This window comes from Convolutriloba macropyga, chromosome 13, assembly GCF_964194025.1.
Source record: "Convolutriloba macropyga chromosome 13, txConMacr16.3, whole genome shotgun sequence".
NCBI classification, from domain to species: Eukaryota; Metazoa; Xenacoelomorpha; order Acoela; family Convolutidae; genus Convolutriloba; species Convolutriloba macropyga.
Window position 1 is genome coordinate 29,696,456 of NC_134480.1, and position 23,207 is coordinate 29,719,662.

General features: G+C 33.0%; 1 protein-coding gene across 2 annotated transcripts; it reads left to right on the forward strand.

Moving 5' to 3' along the window:
• The first annotated feature begins 930 nt into the window (after positions 1-930).
• Positions 931-22,672, forward strand: LOC142352191 (Golgi-associated plant pathogenesis-related protein 1-like). Of its 2 annotated transcripts, none has more exons than XM_075404604.1 (7): positions 931-1,536; positions 11,692-11,871; positions 14,555-14,648; positions 15,161-15,327; positions 15,666-15,720; positions 18,507-18,584; positions 21,414-22,672. In XM_075404604.1, the coding sequence occupies exons 1-7, from the start codon at positions 1,468-1,470 to the stop codon at positions 21,569-21,571; spliced, it is 801 nt and encodes a 266-aa protein (XP_075260719.1). In that variant the 5' UTR covers positions 931-1,467; the 3' UTR covers positions 21,572-22,672. The 2 variants fall into 2 exon arrangements, with proteins under 2 accessions (XP_075260719.1, XP_075260720.1); XM_075404605.1 differs by lacking the exon at positions 931-1,536 and adding an exon at positions 11,338-11,494.
• The last annotated feature ends 535 nt before the right edge of the window (positions 22,673-23,207 follow it).

A 23,207-nucleotide genomic window follows, 5' to 3' on the forward strand; every position in this document is an offset into this window, starting at 1 on the left:
GTACTAATTTTTACAGAATTTTGGATGAGGTTCCTCAAAAATAATCGTATAACCGATATAGTCGGCATTATTTAAAGCACGGCATGAAACTATCTGTAACATGCAAAGAAATAGTTCCGATTATTGCATCTTAAATTATGCAAGCCTCATTTTGTTTCCTTTTATCTTTTGAATGTGACCACATTTTTACTTCTTTTTTACATGTTCCAAGTGGTACCATTTTTTTAGTAGACCATTGAACATTTCATTTTCAAAAATACCATTACAAAAACTGTTGAAATTTTAATGTGACATATCTTTTTGAAAATGTTGAAAACTTTGACAGCTGTTCCCTAAACTTCCGTTTCTTTCAATTTTTGTTCCACTTCATTTGCGCTGCTAAACAACCTTGAAATCTCGTCTTTTCGCCACCACCGGGGAGAAATTTAATTGTCCTTGCGTTCTGAGCAATTCCCCAGTGCTTTTTCTAATTTCCTATCCCCTATCCTGAAGGAAATCAATATATTCCCTGTTTTTTAGATCAAGGGGGATTACAGCGCCATTTTGGAGATAAAATTGTAGCATCGCATCTTAGAGTAACTCGAATTTTATTCCGCTTCCGCTGTGCGCGTAAAGAGAAGTGTAAAATTTTGGGGGACATAAAATTCAACTCGTTCTTGTGGTGTATAAAACAGACTTAGCTGTAGACGCTTATAACACTCAACCGAGGCTTATAGAAAAAAATTTTCCAACCGTGCGTAGAAAGAGTATAGCGTCTTATGCTTTAAGTATTTTTCTATTCCCTATTGCTCTATATTTTTCCTCTTCCCTTAATAAATCTGGCGCTATAAATTGTAAATTTCTCAACAACGCGCACAGAAAACTGCAACTAAATTCGAGGTCTTAAAACTGTAACAACTTTTTATGTGTTGCGCACCATATGTTTAAAATCGCTCTTTTGAAGTAGAGAAAAGCAAAGAAATTGTGCTATCAGTTGTAACTTTCAATTGACTACCAGTGTAGTAAAATTGGACCGACTTTTTGGCAACTATAGAGTCGAATATAAACTAGGTGATTGTCCGTTTTATACCCAGCCATAGTCAATTTTTGTAGGTTTCGAGTAAATAGTACGTTGTTTGCGTTTATTCTTAGTTCGTGTTTGGCTAATCAGCCAATTTGAAGGCAAGAATTGGTTTAACTAGTCGTCGCCTCATCAAAAACTAACTAGCAAGAACTTTCAATATATATACTACGCCCTTTGTTCTTTATCAACTAATTGTCGTTAGTTTTATCATTTCATTGTAGCATTGCTGCCTCGTTGGTCGCCCGATCGATAATTTATCAACATTAGATTTGGAACCCACAATTGACCGCGAATTTAACCTTGTGATTGTTGATAGTACCATATCGCGTTTTACCATAATATCAAAATTGTGAAACCACTACAGTTCTATTGCTGTACATTTACCCCTCAAATTGTTCATTAAAATGGGCAATTGCTTGGCTAAAAAGAAAAGCCCGGATGCGGAAGATACGCCCGAGGAGAAATATGAACAGGTAAGTGTTGACATCAAGCAACACTCTATTTTCCACGAAGAGACATAGCTATTACAAAAATTTGCTAATTTTTATCTGCAAAACTGCCAGTTTCGAAACAAAAATCTACGAAAAGATACAAAATTTTCAATGAAATGACACAGTCGTTTTTTGAAAGAATTAGTCGCTATTATCAGCAAAATAGCTTTTTTCTAAGAAGGAAAATATCCTTGGAATCCTCAGGTGTTAACTCAAGAAATCAGCAATTACGTTTGGTGTAAAAATCATGTAACATAACATAATATACAACTAAATAGAGTTGACCGAAAAAAACTCGTGGAGTATTCCTGACTTTTTTTAATTGTTCATCAAACTGCATAATCTTTCAAGCTTATCAAAAATTATTTGGATACCTTGCAACTAAGGAAGTCATTGTTTGCATTAGCTAAAATTGTTGCTTATTTTGCGAGATTCTTTCATCCAACAAAGTATTAACGACAATTTTTTACGCAAAATAACAAATAGTGGTATAGAATAGGTATTTTGCAAAGTATACACACATTTTTTTACGAAGTGCTATATTTTCTTACAAGACGCAACACTCAAGCTAGTATTCTAGAAGCTTGATTGAAATTTTAAAAAACTCGTAGTTCCTTAAGACTTTTCCAACCAGAATTTTCAAAAAATTTCCAAATATACAAATATATGGGATTGCAGAACCGAGGCATTCTGCGGTTCTGCAAAGATGAGCGCATATATATATATATATATATATATATATATATATATATATATATAACCCTGAGAAGCATAAAACGCAGTATTAGTAAATATAGCAGTATTTCACTGTTTTTAATCATTATTAGCGATTATCTACAAAATCGTTCAAAAGTAATTGCCGCCAGCTTTTCAGCTCTTATAAAAGAACAAATCTTTTAATTGACAAAGTGTTTATAACGAAAAAGTATATAAGAAGAACCCTAAAGTTGCACAGGTAGAGAAATTTGTTCATTTGTGCAATTTGACAAGAAATTAGTTCAGTTTGTAAAAGTACTTTTTCCATCCACCTTTGATTCAAAATTACAGGAAAGAATATTTTTTCTATGACGATATTGAAATCTTGAAATCTTTATTTAGAAAGAAATGACGTTCTACCTTGCATTGGGAGCACATTCATGACATTAGAAAACTATTTAACAAAATACTACGATTGAATTGATGAAAGGGGAGAGAACCAAATTTGCTGTTAAAGGGCCCCTATAGTTCAATTTATGTTTATTCACCAACCCAGAGAAAAATAACTGTACACTATAAGTCCGTTTATACTTTAAAAGTGTTCGGCACGCCTGCTGTTTAAATTTCCTTTATCGTATTTGATGCAAATTTTGAATCAAATTTTTTGTAACTAAACTTTAAGTTTTGCTGATCTTAATTTTTAATCTAACAAACCAGCTTTATTGTTTTGCGCACACTAACTTTTTTAACTGTTAAAGACAACTACAACACGTTTCTTTAAACTGAAATTTATGTTGTTTTCGAAGGCTCTTGAACACATTCTCTCATCAGTCGTATCTCAACAAAAATTTTAAAGTTTATTTAGTTAAGTTTCACATTATGCAATTCCTTCTAAATTTCACAAATTCACACTAAATTAGATTTTAAAAAATTGCAAAAAAGATGAGGTGGACATAGTTCAAAATGCAGGTTTCGTGAAAAGCACAATTAGAACGAAAAGTCTAGTGTTCTCAATATCTAGCGCCATTTACATTTTGTTATCATTTTCTGCCTTGTCACTCAAAGTTTTATCTCGTTTACAAAGTTTATGGAAACGGTTACAAAGTTTATGAAAACGCCGTCTCAATTAAAATTTACAGAAACAACAATTGATAGCTTATTCAAATTTTTTGCTTTTGCAATTCTAGTCATCTGTTTAAATGAAGTTAACTGCTGTTTTGGATATTTCACTTGGGTATCTTTCAGCAATTCGGTAGACATTTTACAAAATAGATGGAAAAAAAACATTTTCGCACGAAAATTTTGCGTGCTTTAAATTAAAAAGTTGTCTTTTTTGTTCTTTTTGTTTTTATTTATGACTCTTTTTTTCAAGCAACTATAGTGCAGAGCTTTTTTATACGGATAATATTACAAAAAAACCCACTTTAAACCATTTTTAGATAGGCCGTTAGGATATAAAAAATTAGGAAAGGTACGCACTTTCACAAAATTATTGTACAAAGTGATTTAGCATGCAGTTAAAAGCTATCACAACCAAATAATAGCGTAATCATTACTTTACTAGAACATTAATACGTAATCGCGCCGCCATGCCTCACCTGTAAGTGGGCCTTCCCAGGTTGAGGTCCTTGTTCAAAATGACTTATGAAATACCAATTCAGAGCGTTTTTGCTTATGGAAATATCCAGGCAGAACAAAATCTTCCATGATCCAGGCTTTGACCTGTTCAAATTTTCGGTGCATCAAAAATCCTTATGTGCTCGATCAAAAATCCTTATGAAAGGAACCGTCCAGACCAAAGTGCGATATGATCTAGACTTTGACTCGTACAAGTTATGAATAGAAAATGTTCAGGATCATTCGTATTGCCTTATTTGCCTCATTCGTATTTTAAGGAAAGGCCAATCTAATAAAAAGAGACGCGCGATGAAGATCTTTAAAATTTTTTTTCAATTGATAAGGCTCTCGATATATTGTGTTAGTTTGCGTATTCTATTTTTATGTGTTAGCCCAAGTACTCACTTCACTATTAGAATTATATCAGCATTTTTGGAAAAACCCAACACTGCATCAGAAACACCGGGAAAACGTGTAGGTGTAAACGCAAAGTTTTGTCTGTATTATAGAAAGAATTTTGACATGCGTTTATGCCAAACTAGCATAAGATAAACATTAACGACTTAGGTATGAATATCAGCTTGTAATGCCAACTGCAATTTTATAAGAAGACGTTTCAAACTCACCTTGAAAAGATAAATTCCACGTTATGTTTTTCGCATAATGTTTTTTGCACACTGCTTTTTTGGTTTTGGGTAAGATGTCAAATTAATTAATTATAGTTTTTTGTATTTTTGCCTTTCAAATACTATTATACGTCAAACTAGTTACGGAATTGCGCAAACAAATAAGTTTTCTTTTTAAAAGCATATTAAGCCATTGGAAAAAGATATCAAAATTTAGCCTCTCCTGAAATGAAATTAGAATCAAGCAGATCTTTGGCATCCAAAAATGCGTCTTTAGTCTTCGTTCTGTTCATTTTTCGGCAATTACATACTTATTATATCCCTAAAACAAATAGTCTCTTTCATGGTTCCAGGTCCATCAGTGTTTCTCTCACGGTCAAATAACAATATTCTTTAATAGTAATTTGAAATAGGTTTTAATGTACTGATATGTGAGAGCATGAAAGAGGAGCATTTCAAAAAGAGTTTTTCGTGCGTTTTTTGTTATTGTCTCAACACGAAAATATTAGCACTCAAAAAAAACAAACAGACAAAAACTTAACAGGCAAAAACTGAACGCAGAAAAACTGAACAGACAAAATTGGAGTGATGTAAGATTAAAGATATCGCAAATGGGTAATTGTGACAAACTACTGGTTAAAAGCCAGTTTAGAACCGAGATTGACAGTAAAGAGAGCAGTGCCTGAAAAAGGTAACTGACTAGAAAACCCAGTTCTTTCTGAGAATGTGGCACAAACCAGAGCGATATCTCCAATATTCTAACATGTGAGTCTCAAACCACCAACGTTTTAATATCCTGCATTAATATAATCCGTGGTCAATTTAGAATGGTTACGTTGCAAGCTCTTGAAAGATAATCTGGTACTTTTTAATGCGAATTAGATGACCTAGTCCCAAAATAAACATTTTGTCAAAATAACTAAAGCCAGAGTTCCCAATTTTCCTCAATTTGATCATAACGTTGGCATTTAGTATTTTGTCCTGACACCGTTAATACAAGGAAACAATGTCTTGTCGCCGTTAATCAAAACAAGAAATGAGCACTGAAATATTAGCTCTGATTATATAGCCCTAACTGTGGTTCTAGGCGGTGGATTTCAATTTTCCAGGGCGAAATTTGAAGAAAAAAAAATTTCATTGTTTTGTTCAAAAATTTTGCTTATTCAGACATCGTTAAAGTTCATGGATATATGTATTATTATATGTATAGTTATTGTATTTACTTAAGTATGTTATGATTATGCTAGCTTAGATAGTTAAAGAACTTTAGTTTGAGTTCGGAACCCAGAACTCAATTTTAGCCTTTGGAAAGTCATGATATATTTTGTAATTAATGTAAAAATTGGAAAAAATGACAGTTCAAATTTCAAGTTGCTCAAATTTGCATTCTTGCAAGGTATCTAGCTATTCATCCTGCAGCATTTATCAAGATACCTTAATTGGACATTGACGGTTCTCTAATTGAGTTCTTGCAGGATTCTTGAAAAGTTCTGTATAACCGTACCAGAGTTTTGCATTACTCTTGCAAGCTAACCGGAGTCTTTCAAGATTCTAGAAAAATTCTTGAAAGATCTCGCACGAGACTTCTTGTAAGATAACTGTCTATAGCCATCCTGTCATGACTGGCGATGAATGGTCTTTCCTAACAACGCAATGATAAATTGTTTGAGATGAGTTTATACTTTCAATATTTATGTAACTATTCTTTCAATTCTATTTTTACTCTATTTTTCGTCAAGATCATGAGAACACACTGAGCCCTAACTGGCCAAATTTAATAGGACTTATCATCTATTTTTCAATTTTTGCAAATTGACGTAATGGGGTTTTTGTTGTGCAATTTTTTTGGTACGTGTTTTTGGTACGTGTACACTCTAGTTAGTAATTTGTGATCATAAGATGGAGCTCGAAATGATAACTCAATATAAGTGAGCATAGTAAGACTCTCGCAGTCTGGACCAGTTGGCTCAGTGGAGAGTACAGGATTGCAATCAATTAAGAGATTGTGGGGTCGCAACCCACAAACGTCCCAAACTTTACTCTCACTATAATGATGTTGACATAGAATCAAGATAACGAGCAAAGAGTTGCTCTAATAGTACTTGCCACCCTTAAAAAACGTTTCACAAATGGGCAAAATACGGCTTTAACAAAAAATTTCCCAGTTGCTGCTTTTTTAGGTCTTAAACGCGCAAATGTTGCTTTATACAGGAGCTAGTATTTAGTTTTAGGATAAATAGTTTAAATTTGTGGCCAATTTTTTGAACCAGTCTTTCAAACAGATTCCAGGCTCAGTCTCTAGTCTTTGAAGCACGCCCGATAAAACCGCAATTTAATTTTGCCTGAAAATTAAACATCAAGTAAATTTCGGGTGAAACATTTCAAAGAATTTACCGTCGCCCCATTGTCGACATCGTTGCAAAATCTCAAAAGTCTTTGTTAGTAATTTTGTGATAACCAGACCGGTTATTAGGCTGTTGCGTAAATTAACCAAACAAACGTGACTTTATAACTGCAGAATTTTATAGCTTGCTTTTGCATGTCATTTTAGATTGATTAAGAAGATAGATTCATTAGCATAGAGCATATATAATACCATAAAATTCTCTATATGTATCTTAATTCTTTGTCATTATAAGAAAGCTTTACTTCATTAGATATCTCTTTAACGTAGCGTAAAGTTATCTCGTTTAAACACAGGTAAGCGAACATCGTTTTGATCTAACTTACGATATATAACTGATATTACAGAATCGTGTTGTCTTTGTACATATTTAATCACTACAAATAATATCCTGTAGTATTTAATATTTGCCCGAAACGCTAACATAACGAAAAGGTGAATAAGTTTTCACGATTTGTTTTTTTTATATAGTTTGTTGAATACTTCCCTTAATACTGGGTCAGCACTTGAAAAATCTATCTTCCTATAAACAATAACTCAGATTGTAATCAAACTAGCTGAATCCAGCTAGCCTATAAAAACTATAGATACTTTCTGTTTTTGCATCTAACTTTAGAAAGTAGCTCGATTTTGGTACCAATAATCACTAAAAAAGTCCAATTTCTTTTGTGTTTGTTCAGGCCTGTATATTTTAACCTATTTAATTTAAGCAGCATGCTTAAACATGTATAAATGGAGAAATCAAAATTGCGCGTGGGGCGACAGCAGAAAAAATTACTTTTTTATTTCAATTTACTAGCAATTCATCAAAAAATTCTGACCTAAAACACCAGAATTCAAGCAAACGGTTTCATGTTCTTTGGCTCCCGAAAAGTTTTGGAAAATGCAACCTATAAATGATCTAGTACCTACAGTGCGCTGTTTTGACTTAAAAACAAATTTTTACTGAATAACATTTCAATTAGCTATAAATGATATGCAACATGTGAACTAATATGGTATCCACTAACTATTATAAAAAAAACAGTTTTAATTAATTTTTATAAGATACTTGCTCTGAGAAAATAAAAACTTATTAGAAAATTATAACAGTTTGATTAGCTCAAGTACTGGGCCAGATGTTACAAGAATTTTCAAGCAAACTCTTGGGGTGTTTCCCATTATGCCTCCCCCACGAAATTATAGCCACCATTATGATTTGTTTACCATAATTGGGGGGCTGTAGGTTATCTGGCCACTAAGCTGGGGGGCGGGGCTATAATGGGAAAGACCCAACTTTTGCTGAAACAAGCAAAATTTTCAGAAGATTTTCCAGTTTTTGACAAATTAACTCTAGGTAGCCAAATTAACTCTAGGTTCAATTAGCCAAATACTAACTAGCTTTTTTGAGATCTATTCGGTTTCGCCCCCCCCCTCCCAGTGTTTTTATGACCCCCAGTTACAAATTATATGTTGTTATATAGCATGTTATTATGTAAGAAAATAGCACGTGCGCTTGGAGGTCATAAAAGATTTATGCTCACTAAACTGAGGGCCAAAACAGAATAATTGACAAAAAAGAGTGCAGTGTCAGGAAACAGCAGAATGAACAATTAATTCTTTGCCGTTTGTGTTCCTCATTACAAGTGATATGTTATTTCATAGTATAAAATTATGTGAAAAAAGTTGCAGGTGCTTCGTCGGGTTGCAAACAACAAGCACTAACCGAAACTAATCGAACAATTTTTTGTCTCATTAGCTTTTCTAATTAACCTAATGGGTGTTAAGTGTTTTATTTTATCTAATTTGCCTCTCGGTAACAACATATGATTCAACGTGAATCGTACGTACAAAGTTACATTATGTGACGTGTCACTATGATCCCCATTTTCATTTCACGTGATCAAGTTCCTCAGTTTCATTTCGAGCGGAAGAAAAACAGAAAAAAATTACTCATCTTGCCTAGACTTTTGGTTGAATTGCTCGTTTGCCCTCAACACCGGTTTCTTTGTTTTTACCGAGTTAACTCAAGCATAATATTAAAGATCACAAATTCTAGATAGGCAGATGGTGGTCATTATTGAATGGTTGAGAATTTTTTCCTTAAAGATTAAATTTTTCTGCAAAAAAAATTTTTCTTTGCTATTTTTATCTTATTAGCGCTGATAAACACTTGTTAAACACTGATGTCAGCAAAACGTTTCAATTTTTTCGTTTTTAAATCACTTGAAATTGCTTTTTTGAAGAATGAAAACCTAACTAGCTTTGTTTATGCTGAAACAAGCGAGACATTTAAAATTTTATCGCCCGGACCCCAGTGTCATACTAAATCAGTACTGAAATATTGTATTCCAGTTATTTCGTCGGTTCAGTACTCTTTCAGTCTATCCTAAGAGGTGTAAAACCACGTTGAAAACTATTGCCTTTTAAAAAAAATAATAATTTACAAAAATTCTCTCGGTAAAAAATTTACTATGCTTTGACAAGCTGTGACAGCCTTCAGCAGTGATTTGATGTTTTTTTAAGAAGTTATCAAGTAAATTTTCCAATTTTTCAATGTTTTTGTTTGGTTTGTTTACCAAATTGATAGCCCCAAATTTTTTGCTCTAAGGGTACATTTTTGGGTACATTTTGAGAAACAAAATTTTGTCCGCGACCAAAGAGTCACCATTATGATTTGTTTACCATAATTGGGGGGCTGTAGGTTATCTGGCCACTAAGCTGGGGGGCGGGGCTATAATGGGAAAGACCCAACTTTTGCTGAAACAAGCAAAATTTTCAGAAGATTTTCCAGTTTTTGACAAATTAACTCTAGGTAGCCAAATTAACTCTAGGTTCAATTAGCCAAATACTAACTAGCTTTTTTGAGATCTATTCGGTTTCGCCCCCCCTCCCAGTGTTTTTATGACCCCCAGTTACAAATTATATGTTGTTATATAGCATGTTATTATGTAAGAAAATAGCACGTGCGCTTGGAGGTCATAAAAGATTTATGCTCACTAAGCTGAGGGCCAAAACAGAATAGATCCTTTTTTTGTCCAATAATTGACAAAAAAGAGTGCAGTGTCAGGAAACAGCAGAATGAACAATTAATTCTTTGCCGTTTGTGTTCCTCATTACAAGTGATATGTTATTTCATAGTATAAAATTATGTGAAAAAAGTTGCAGGTGCTTCGTCGGGTTGCAAACAACAAGCACTAACCGAAACTAATCGAACAATTTTTTGTCTCATTAGCTTTTCTAATTAACCTAATGGGTGTTAAGTGTTTTATTTTATCTAATTTGCCTCTCGGTAACAACATATGATTCAACTTGAATCGTACGTACAAAGTTACATTATGTGACGTGTCACTATGATCCCCATTTTCATTTCACGTGATCAAGTTCCTCAGTTTCATTTCGAGCGGAAGAAAAACAGAAAAAAATTACTCATCTTGCCTAGACTTTTGGTTGAATTGCTCGTTTGCCCTCAACACCGGTTTCTTTGTTTTTACCGAGTTAACTCAAGCATAATATTAAAGATCACAAATTCTAGATAGGCAGATGGTGGTCATTATTGAATGGTTGAGATTTTTTTCCTTAAAGATTAAATTTTTCTGCAAAAAAAATTTTTCTTTGCTATTTTTATCTTATTAGCGCTGATAAACACTTGTTAAACACTGATGTCAGCAAAACGTTTCAATTTTTTCGTTTTTAAATCACTTGAAATTGCTTTTTTGAAGAATGAAAACCTAACTAGCTTTGTTTATGCTGAAACAAGCGAGACATTTAAAATTTTATCGCCCGGACCCCAGTGTCATACTAAATCAGTACTGAAATATTGTATTCCAGTTATTTCGTCGGTTCAGTACTCTTTCAGTGTATCCTAAGAGGTGTAAAACCACGTTGAAAACTATTGCCTTTAAAAAAAAAATAATAATTTACAAAAATTCTCTCGGTAAAAAATTTACTATGCTTTGACAAGCTGTGACAGCCTTCAGCAGTGATTTGATGTTTTTTTAAGAAGTTATCAAGTAAATTTTCCAATTTTTCAATGTTTTTGTTTGTTTTTGTTTACCAAATTGATAGCCCCAAATTTTTTGCTCTAAGGGTACATTTTTGGGTACATTTTGAGAAACAAAATTTTGTCCGCGACCAAAGAGTCAACCGTTCAGCGAAAAATTGTTAAAATACATGAAATATTGAAGAAAATTTTGTCAGGTTGCCAAAAGGGCTCTGCTTCACTTAGTTTCGCGTCCTTTACAAGTAATCACCAATTTTAGCTGAAAGTTGATTTTTTGAGCATTGTTTAAGGTGACTTGCGATGCCCTTGCAATTTATATGTCATTCGATGTATAATTTGATCTTTTTTTCTGCGTCAGTCCATCTCTATGTGAATTGATGATTGAAGAGATTAGGTTTTTGTTTTCGAACTGGTTTCCTTTTGATCCAGAAAAGTCAATCTTTGGATTGATAATTTAGAGGGAAACAGATCGCAATTCTAAAAATCTTATAGGAATCAGGAAACGCATTCGACATAAGAAAACTAGTTGATCAACCTAAAACAGAACAACTTGACCAAACAAAGCTTACCTCTGAATGTGATCAAAAAAGAAACATTAAAATGAGGAGAAAGAAAGTAAGTTAAAATTTTATTAATGTCGGCTGATATATAAAGTAACTTAACTTCCTTTTTCTTTGTTAAGCACTCAGCTTTATTTTTTATTTTACGTTTTTTATGTTACGAACTTTGTTAATAAATACATTTTTAATATTAATTGCTATTTTGCTAGTGGTACATCACTCACCATGGAATTAAATTTTTGTTTATTTTAGAAGGCAGAGGAAAAGGCTGAAGAGAACGAAGAAGCGGGAGCTTCTAAGACCACCAAGACCACAACCACCACAACTACCACTACCACCACCACTACCCACAACGACCACCAGGCACACCCTGTAACTACTGTCCAGAAACAGACTCATACTACCACTACTACCAACGGCCAGGAGACAGAGGTTAATACTATTTCCTTTTTTAGTTTCAACAAGTAAATTGAAATTATAATCATATGCTTTAATATAATTGGAACAAACAATACTTCAAATCATTTAAGCACAAATAATAAACACCAATCAATTTTCTTAAAAAAATGCACTATATAGTTTTCTTTTGATTGTTTTCTTCCTAAATACAAAAATAACTTTTAAAAGCTCCTACGTTAATATTCAAAAGACTTTTTCATGTGAGAACACAAAATCTCTCAACGTTTTGTTTAAAATATTTTCCATTTTTGTTAAACAAACCCATTTTGGTAACTTATTCCAATTTTTTATGCATTGAGGAACAATCGAATTCATTCAAAAGTTGGTTTTGACAATCTCGCTAATTTTGAATGAGTGTTTTGGTGAAGACTCAGATACCCGTAAGAATTAATAGATTTTTCTGTTCTCGCGCTGTAATAATGAAATTTGATTAGCGACATTTTTGCAATTTTTTTTAGATCATTCGGTAGGATCTTTGTTTGTATTAGCAGATCTCTAGCTTTGTCATATTTTTTGCGTAAAAAGCACACTTTTATACCCCAGTTAATCTGTAGATTAGGGCATTTCAGGTTATTGCAGATAACGTTTGAAACATGATTGCCGAAAACGATAAGTTTGAAAGCACTAGTGATTTTAAAAGAAGATTGGGCTTGTTCAGAGGAAATTGATGTCTTATCACGTATATTGATCTCATAGCTTGAGCCATCTTTTTTAACGTTTTAATCATCTGCTCCTCAAAATTATAGTCCCTGTCAACTTGATTACCAAAGTTTTGCAACAATTTTGTGTTGTGAGAACTTCGTTTTTTAAATAAAAGAGATCCGATATCAGAATTATTGCGCGAAAAAAGAATATTTTGCTTTTTTATTTATTCAAAGTTAGTTTGTTCATCTGTACATATTCTTCTGATTTCTATAAAATTTTTTGACTTTTCCATGTAAGCTACTATTTCCGGCATCATACAATACTTGTGTCATCTGCGAATTGAGTTAATTTTTCCGTTGTGTTTATGATAGATGAAAAATCATTCACATATAAAATAAAAATGAGTGGTCTTAAAACAGTTCCCTCTGGCATACCGTGATTCACTATTTCACTATCAGAAAAACAAGCTATTAAATTTTACTTTTAGTCTTCGATCAGCAAGAAATTAAAACAGCAGTTTCACGTTTCCTAGGATAAAACCATACAATTCTTAATTTTTAAAAAAAATGATATGCCAAATAGAATGAAAAGCTTTTGCAAGATCTAGAAAAATAGCAATAGTTTCTTTGCTTTGATCAAAATTAAACAAAAGTGTTTCAAAAAGTTGTAACAAATAACTCTGAATTAGCAAAAATTGGAGTTACATAAAATGGCCCCTTAAAATTGTACTATACAATTTATCGCCTTTTTGAAAATTGGTGTTACTTAAGCTAGTTTCATCATTGGAAAACAGTAAAATTAGGCCTTTAGCCAAATTACATGACTTTATGAGAGGAACTTATTTTTCACCAGGTCGTTCTGTTTTGTTATCATCGAGCGAATTAATTACTGAATATAGTTCTTGTTTTTCTAGTCAAAGCTCTGAATGATAATTTGGGCGTGAACCTTTGAAAACCCCTAGAATTGCAAATGATCTTTTTCTACAATTGATGATAATTGTTGGATCCCTTGAAACTTCGACACTTTCTGATCTGATTTCATCAACCTTGACACTTTTTCGCTCGGACTGACTTCCTATTAAATGAATTTCCATTTTTTTTACTTTTTAATTTCTATGCAAAAAAACTTAGTCTCTTTTTAACTAAGTTTCCAACAGGCTTAAGAATATTCCGAGACGAATATTGTTGGTGATCAAACAAAGGACATTTATGGTTCAAAATTTAGTAATATCTTATGGTCACTGAGAATGATAGGTGATTTTTGCATGGATACGAAGCACCATATATGGTCTTTGAATAATTATATAGAGTCTTATATGATCTTAATATGTTAAAAGATAATCATAAAATTTTTTAGGAGAACAAAGAATCGTATATAGTCTCTATATGGATAGGAACAAGATATAGACACTTTGAATGTCCTAACTTGTTTCAAATGGTTTTAAAGAGGTAAATTTTCGATCAAGGTGCTTCCTAATCATGACTAATTTGCTTACCGGTTTATAGTCCAAATCGGTTATAGAATTTTAATTTGACGTCCCATTCCATACAAAACCTTCTCTGATTTTCTTCCTATCCTTCCCTGGGGGTGTTTTTTTTGCTAACTTTCCCGTGAAACCTGTTGTCCACATAAGAATGTTTTTGTTCTCCCCGCTCGTTCATCTAATTTGGCATTTAATTGATTGTTAAAACCATCAAGGTCGCAGACCTAAACGACTTCCGATCAGAAAATCCTCGAGCGCTTTTTGGTCGCTCTGCGCTCGAGTTGTCTCGTTAGACGCAAAAAAAAATGTGAAAGTGCTGACAATGGTCGCTCATTTTAAAAAGTTCTCGGAAATGAAAAACAGCAGGAAAAATTATTGATATGCGTTTAAACGCAGAGACAGAACTCATTGTTCTCATTTATTACAAGTTGTTACTTATCATGTAGAGATGTGAAATTACAACTATTTGACTCAAGTTTAATTAATTTAAATTAACTTAAGTTGAAATCTTTATTTATATTTTTTTAGGTTGAAGAGCCGATTAGCACACAGACTGTGCAAATAGTGAAGTCCTCTCCTGCAGAATACGTGGACAGCAGTGAGGGAGAAGAAGACGATATGGGTAGGTGGTGACTTTTTGACATTTTGACCTTTACTTCAACTTATAGAGTCAGTCATCTGTTCTGTTTCAGAGAAAGTAGAGACAAAAATATTTAAATACTCGTTATATTATAAGTTGGAGTTTAATTTCAGATTTTATAAAACTCTGATTTTGTTTTGTTATATAAAAGTGGCTTTACATTGCAAACTAGATTCTCGATTTTGACGAGTCGAACGTCGTCGACAAATCGAATATGGTAAAAGAGACAACTTACGGAAAATAAAAATTTGTTTGCAAATTTTTGCAGATTTTTGTCGGAATGCTACAAATTTAATCTTAAAACGTTTGAATCAGACCGAGTAATGATTTGCAAAAAATGTGACGTAATTAAAAATGATGTGAACTTTTAGGGAAAAGCTGCCAATTTTAGCTGCATTTCTTAAACCAATAACTTTAATTAAGTTATAAAGGTGTTTCTTTTTAAAATTTTCAAAAACCGGGCACATTTTTCACGTGATGGGGTAATTGTTCAGGAGCGTCTGAGAGCACTTTTGGGGGAGAGTGCAGAGAGAGACAGAATGAACACAGGAGGGCACATGGGGTGGAAGTGTTGAGGAGGAGTAAGAAGGCAGAGGCACATGCTATTCAGTGGGCTAAACACCTGGCCAGTGAGAACAAATTCGAACACAGCAACAACAAGGTATCACACACACTTGAATACATACATGCATACGTACATACATACATACATACATACATACATACACACGCAAACAGACATGCGCACATACTTGCCGTTAAATTCTTCGCCGTAAAAATTTCTGCATATATTTTTGGAGGAATTTGTATTTCTCTGCAGCATTCAGCTCTAAAGCCCTGTTTTAGACACTACTATAATCTCTAGTTGCCTAATGTATTTCTCATATCAGACATGGAACAAAACATACTATAATTATCAGCGCAGAATTTCTTGCTTCTTTTTAAGAAATGATGTACATTTTTTTTTTATGAAAAATGAATTTTTTTTCTATATTTCAGGACTATGGGGAGAACATAGCAAGTCACTGGGACAGCTCAGGCAAACAAATGTCAGGTTAGTACAAAATGAAACTCATTGAAAAACAAAAAATCATTTTAAAAGTAGAAAACAATGCGAACTGTTTCTTTTTCTCAACAGGCTGATACAATTGTCAATTTTTATCTTGTAAGTCATACAAGACAGATGGTTATTTGCAATGATCCTGTCAGAATCTTTCAGGACTCTGATTTGATTATTATCATAAAGCCAGAATCTTGGAAAAGTTATGCAGGGTGAATAATGACTTTATGCTTGTGTGATTCCTTTTTTGTAAACTCTGTTTCGATTACGATCTATAAAAAATCCCTGCTCGCTAAACTAAGAGGTATCAAAAGGCAACGTCTATTTGGCCAAAGCAGTCCACAATAAGGTTTCTGATCTACTCAAAAGAACTCCAAAATGTTGCTTGAACAAAAAAAAATTGTCACGCTTGAGTTTTGCTCAACACAATATGTAATTGTTGCGTGGTTTATCGAGAACCGCGAAGCGATACGAGATATTAAGTCAGAATTTCGAAGCGAATTCTGCAGAGTCACGTAACCATTCTAAAACAAACACTGTACAAGTTCAGTCAGAAGCTTTGCGGAAGTGATTTTAACCGATTAAGCGATCAAAAAATGAGTTGTTTTCCGATTGATGAAAAGGAGAATCACTCTCGCAGACAAATGGCTGTTCTTTCCAGAGCAATATGGGAACAAAACAATTTCTCAATCTCGCTGTTCTTTGATTTTTTGATTGATATAAAAAAGAGCCAATTGTCCCTGAAAAAGAAAGACTGATGAAGATTCCATTCTTGCAAAAACAACATGTGAAAAGATTCGATGGTTGGAGACTCTGTGGAAACGATGGAATCAAGTAAAAAATGGAGAAGACCAAGAATTTTTTGGCACATCTGTGGTTATGATTTTCACGAGGAGTCTTGACTTAGCCGACCAATACCTTTGTCAATTCATACAAGGGATTTTTTCCGTATCTCCAACCCCTAGGAACATTTTACCGCTTCTGCAAGCCTTCCCCCAATCCCCAACCATCAGTACCTTCATTTCTTTATAACAAAATCAGGTTAGGTTAATGAATTATATTCACCAACAAGCAGTGGCAAAAAACAGAAAAACCCTTTCAAGATAATCGAACAGTTAAAGGGGAAGAATATGACTCAAGCACTCTCTACAACAACGCAATTTTGATTCAAATTTATATCAACGAACGTGTCAATAACACAATCAAAATAATGGAGGACAATGAGTTTCATGGTTTTCGAGAGTCTCTTGATAAAAATTGAAAAACTTAAGATCAAGTGGCCACCGTATTGCTCCAAGACAAGCAGAACTTATAAAAGAACAAATGGAACAAGGACTATGGGAAAAAATTATCTTGGTTGGAATGAACGAAAAAAAACTACTAGGAACAGTTTAATTGTTAGTTGGTAAGCAATTTGCTCTCAGAAGTCGTAAAAGGAAGCAAAATAAAAAAATGTTTGGATTGAACAAAAGAAAAAAGTATTATACCAAGAAGATATATCAAAAAAAAATAATGGAGGACTGAAACATGATAACTGCAATGCAAAAAACAGGAAAAATTTACTCAACCGCTGGACCACACTGTCCTGTTGAAATTAAAGAAAATAATTTTGAAAAATGCCCCGAAAGACAAATCGTTTTATTGCAGACCACAAGAAAGCGAAAGCGAAAAAATGTGGTTCCTTAACGAAGCAATTGGTGTAAACACTCTAGTTTCAATCATTCCAAATATTGCCAACGAAGCAGGTTGGAATTCTGTCGAATTATAGAGCAGTCATTCTTTGAGAGCTTCTGCCATTACCAAGGATTTGATGATAGTTCTGTGAAAAAATTCAGCGGCCACAGATCAGATTCTGTAGTTCGCAAATATCAGAGATTGGAGAAACGCGAAAAGCAAACTTCTCTCACGACCAGCTAAAGAAGCCCGTGTAACGATCTCACAGGAGGATATCATTGAAGAACATGAACACTTAGAGTTAGCAATGAGCCAAATCGCTAAAAAAAGATGGATTTGAAAGTGATTCAACAATTGAATATGATACGCCTCAATTTGACATACCAAATATGTTTTCATTTACCCGTGTTGCTTTTAATTATTGTACAATCAATTTTAAATAAAGAACGCTTCTCAGGTTTTTTTAGTCACTTTTTTTTTAAATTTCAAATTCTGGCTAAGTATATAGGAATCTCTGGCATTTTAACATCTGGCACTCGCAATTTTCGGCATTGTAAAATTTGCACGTGCGTGTTTTAAGTGAAGTTGAATCTTTGCTTGATTTCAAATCTCAATGCTTGCTCAAACGAAAAACTATACAACAGAAACTGGTTCTACTTATTGTGAACTCACGAGATTTTCCAATTGTCCATTTATGCATAAAAGTCATTGTTCATGATGACTTCTTATGTTTTTATGACTGGCTGCTTGCTTGACTTTCAATAAACACAATGCAACAATATTGGGCGAAAATCCAAATTGAGCACATATGGCAAATAATCAATTGAGCATCAACAGTGCAAGTTCAACGGTGGAATTTAACAGTAGATTTAGTGTGGAACAAATGTGAAACCAAAAAGGACTTGAAGTGGAATTCCACGGTGTCCAATATTTCACTCCTATGCCCAAATTTTAACGGTTGAAGGTTTCTTATAATCTCAATCCAAATTTTCAGCAGTGGAATAGGTTAAAATACTCGACTGGGGAAAAACGCGTGATAAACTATTCTTGCCCCGAATTTATGGCTCTTTTTGTTGTTAATTTTGTTTGTCATTTCTATTGTTTAGGTCGTGATGTTGCAGACATGTGGTACAAAGAGTGTGAGAAGTACAATTACGCATCAGCTGATTACGTCAGAGGAACAGGTAAACACTACATTATACATTATACGATCACCTTTTCAAGCTAACTTTTTCAATTTATTGATCACCGGGCTCAACTAATACCAGCTTTTGGCTAGTTGGCTCGATCAATATTAATCTTGGTTTCACATAACAATTTTTGCATCATTTTTGCAACTTGTTTCAAATAAACCATTACGATAAAATGCACTGTGATCCCTTTTTCAACCCCAGTTAAGTCCTGAGCTGAATTTCAGTATAAATATACGAATATGCGCTAAATGAGCTAATGAAAGACGATAAACAAATTAATTGGGCTTTAAAGACCATTACTTATCGCAAAAAAATATGAATCATCGAGAGATTTGAAATTAAAATTTGAAAATTTGCCAGCAGCTGAATTTTTGAAATATAAAAGGGCCTTCCATATGTGGAAAATATTTAGCGGTCATTTACCAGCATTTCGAGTAACTAGAAACAAACGAACAAACAGCTACTTCTGCAAACTGATACCAAAAACTAGATACATGCAGAACTGTTTTTTTAATACAACTGTTCCCTTATATAACCCGACGTTCAAAAATTTTGGTGATGAAAAAAAAAATCCCTACTTGATGCAAAAACATATCAAAAAGAATTTTTTAAAAGATTTTTGCGAAACGTACCAAGTGGCAAAAGCAGTTGTTTCTTGGCGTTTTCATTGATCCTTCTCTAGTGCAATACAAGATAAATTAAAACTTATTGTTGTTGACCAACAGGTATTTTTATCTATGAAGCTATTATTATATTACCCTACACTACCATTGATAATATTACCTCTTCACATTGTTTTTTTGGATAAATATAGTGTTACTTTTTCATTGATTAAAAAATCGATGACTGAAGTATAGAATCGTAAAAAAAATTGTCGAATCAGCTGAAGAATGTAAGACAAGAGCATAATGAGCAGAAAGCTGAGAGAAATAGCTGAATACTTACAAAAAAATCAGAATTAGCATAATGCATAAAGAAACTAATCTCTCTCTCTCTATATATATATATATATATATATATATATATATATATATATAATTTAGTCTAATATAGAAGGAGCGTAATGCATTTGAAAAGTTTATTATAATCCATTACGAAAAATGAATTTTAGATGTTCACACGTTAAGTACCTACTCTGCTAATAAATGACAAATTTAGAGAAGGATTTAGCAACTGGATTTCTATCTTCAATTTGTATTAAAAAATTCGGAAACTTTTGAAATAGATTCTACTAATAGGTTTTGGGCTGCGAAAAAATACTTGATTTAACTTGCCAAGTCTTGCTAGGTCTCAAATCTTTTGAAGAGTTCTGTGATGCCTCATCAAGATCGTCGTACCGTGGAATTATTGTAACCTCGAGTCATGATCTTAACTAACTCTCACCAAGACAAATTTTTTCTGTGGTAAACAAATTTGATGCGTATAATGGCTAATACACAAGAAAGGACAAAATGTTAATTGGAACTAAATCTGAATATCAAAAAAATTGGAAATCAATTGTTTCTGCTGAGATATTGAAAAAGCAGCTAGTTTCTTCAGCACTCAGCTCTTTGAGATATTCGTGTTTTTATTACTTTTTAAAATTAAATTGGTTCGCGTCCAAGTTATCTCAATGCTAAGAGTACATACAAATGCTAAGAGTACCAAATTCTCAACTTCAAAACAGAATCGAATTGTTTTCTGAAAAATAGCGTCGGCAATTTCCGATCACAATTCACGACGACTTTTCCTTGGATATGATTATTGAACTAATTCACAACTCTCATAACAACAAAATGTCACTGTTTCCTCATTCTTCAACAAGTCAATTCAGTTTTGTTCAGCCAAGTTGTGACATTTTCACAGTTCATTCGTTATTAATTTTAAACAGTTGGGTACATATTTTGTTTCCTTCCTAATGTCAAGTTTTTTTTTCAAATTGACATGTAAATGACATCCGCGAACATTCTTTTTAGTACAAAATTATAAATCAAAAATAGCAGTTTCATATTCTGCTGAAGATGAAAACAACTTCTGGACTATATATTGTTTCTTTAAATGGTACAAGTTTAATGTGCAATTTTTAATGTATGCTTCACAATATCTTAAAAATGGTTTGAAGTTTTTTTCCATATTACACGAGAAATCTCATTCTATTTCAGGATCTTTTTTGTTGTAGAGAACGGTTGTTTGCTTTAAATTTGATTATTTATTTTGCTCTGCATATTTTCTGAAAAATTAAAACATCTTATTTTCAAAACTGTGAGTAAGCAATTCTGCTGATGAAATGTCTGAGTTCATCAAAAAGATATATTGAACTCTAAAATTTGTTTCTCATTACCCTATTCATTTTTCGATTATTGAGGAATTGTCAATATTTGATATTATATATAGTCAATTGCACATTTTCCGTAAAAGCTTTTTGTAATTTTCATCAATGAGCGAAGTTCTGTTTTACTATTGTCATCAATTCGCTGAAGGTTCTATGAAAGTTTCAATGATAATTTTGACTAGGGTTTTAGTAGACACTTTTACATGAAGCTGCATTTTGTTTGTTTTTTAGTTAGGAATTACCAGCTTTGGGGGTGCACCTTCTTTGCATCCCTGAGCATGCGCAGTCTGTATCAACCGTTCAGATCGACAATGGATAGAGATTGCAGTTGATGTTTTAAGATGTTTTAAATTGATGCTTTGTCTGAACACGATAATCATAATCTGACTAAAGTTAAACTATAGACTGAGAAGTATTGTGATTCATGGCTGATTTACAATGTTTTTCGGGTCGTAGAAAATCCAGCTTTTCGAACTCTCAGGTTCACTTTTTTCACATTCATGTTTCAGGTCACTTTACTCAGATGGTGTGGAAGTCTAGCCAGAAGGTGGGAATCGGCACTGCCACAACCAAGGATGGCAAAATGATCATCGTGGCAAACTACAAGCCACCCGGAAACATCATCGGAGAATTCAAAGACAACGTTTTTGAACCACTCAAAAAATAAACAAAAAACTCCCTTGAAATAAAAGTGACGATGTGTGAACTAATTGTGAAATAACAGGATATGTATGTGAGATAAATATAAGTGTGAAAAACAGAAAAATATGGACGAAGAACAACAAACAGAAAGAAACTGCAAATAAACAAAAAAGGCTTGAACAAACTGGAAGCTACAGAAAAGACCATAAACAAAGAGGAAAAATTAAGGATGATAATTTTGCTTGGTTAAAAATAATTTATTAGAAAAAACATGAAAGCAAAAATGGAAAAGGCTAGTTTGCTCATATATGCAGTTCAATGTGCGTATGTTTGAAATACAGAATTTTCGCTTTGTTTTTCTGCGTTCGAAGGCATGATTTTAACGTATTCAACTGTAATTACTAATTTTCTTTCCCCGATTTGTTATAAATTTTTACCACTGTTATTTCTTTAACATTGTTCTCAAATTTTTAACTAAATGTAAAACGTGCAATTTGACCCGGGAAAGGAAATTATTTCACGTTTTCTCAGTTCTATTCTGCAAAGTTTATAAAAAGAAATATCTATAAGACTAATTTTCACTCGATGAAGAATGGAACATTAAAATAATAAATAAATCTAAAAGTACAAAAAACGCTATTTGGACAAAATGATATTTTTAGCTTCACTTTTTATTTTATTGTTCCATTTTCATTGGGTGCTATGTAGTCTGAAACACATTACTATAAAACTAATACTGACCTGAAAAATAGAGTAAGTGAACTTTCAATCGTTTTGACCGTTTTTTTAATGATAGGATTCAGTTATAATATTAATTCGAAAGCTGTTCGTAACCTTTTTAGCCTAAAGAGTATATTTCGCTTTGCAGAGATGACAGTATGAGGCAACATGTAAAAACTATTGTGTGCTTTGATTTTATAAAAAAACAAACTGTTCTTTTAGGTTCTTCCAATTTTGCAACGAATTTTATATTATCGGTATATGTGTTACTATTAATGGCATCTTTTTCAGTGCTGACAAAGTGATCTTATCATTGAGAGCGTTTTTTTATAAATTTATAATTTACATACTAATTCTGAGAATGGGATTTTATAATTGAATTCAATTGAAATTAATGCTATTTTCATTTTTGTCTACCTACACTGCAATCGACACGTAAAGTGTGTGTTGGTCACCATATTTAAAGTTTAGGCAATGAGTCTCTAGGTGGGTGAGGCTTCGACACTTCTGAGTAACCTACCAATAATCATAGATCATGACCTATAAATCAGACGCCATTCTCCAATACTGTTCTTGTGGCTATCCCTCGAGAGCAAAAACTGCTTTTTCTTTTTCCATGAGAGCCACGACACAGAAAACAATTCACTAAACAACTCCAAAACTTCAAACAGCAGCCAACGCAGTCTTGTTGAGCAGAAGCCTATTATTTTTTAACTTTCCAAATGCTTTCATCTGAGGAAAAAATTTTCCAGTCAATTAGTCCAAATTCAGTCTTAAGAATTTTTTCAACAAGAAAAAACTCAGAGATTGTTAGTTCATTGACGTAACTAATTTCAAACTTTTGTTTATATTTGTAGCGGTTTGTAGAGAAAGTAAATTTTGTTTGCAATTTGAACAAAAACCATTTGTTTGCCGTGTCGTAAATAACTGTACCATTATGG

Excerpts from the sequence above, each read along its gene's own strand:
- LOC142352191 (XM_075404604.1), top strand. The coding sequence starts at position 1,468 with ATGGGCAATTGCTTGGCTAAAAAGAAAAGCCCGGATGCGGAAGATACG. Across the intron at positions 14,649-15,160 it reads GGGAGAAGAAGACGATATGG|GAGCGTCTGAGAGCACTTTT; the intron begins GTAGGTGGTGAC and ends GTAATTGTTCAG. Across the intron at positions 15,721-18,506 it reads CTCAGGCAAACAAATGTCAG|GTCGTGATGTTGCAGACATG; the intron begins GTTAGTACAAAA and ends TCTATTGTTTAG.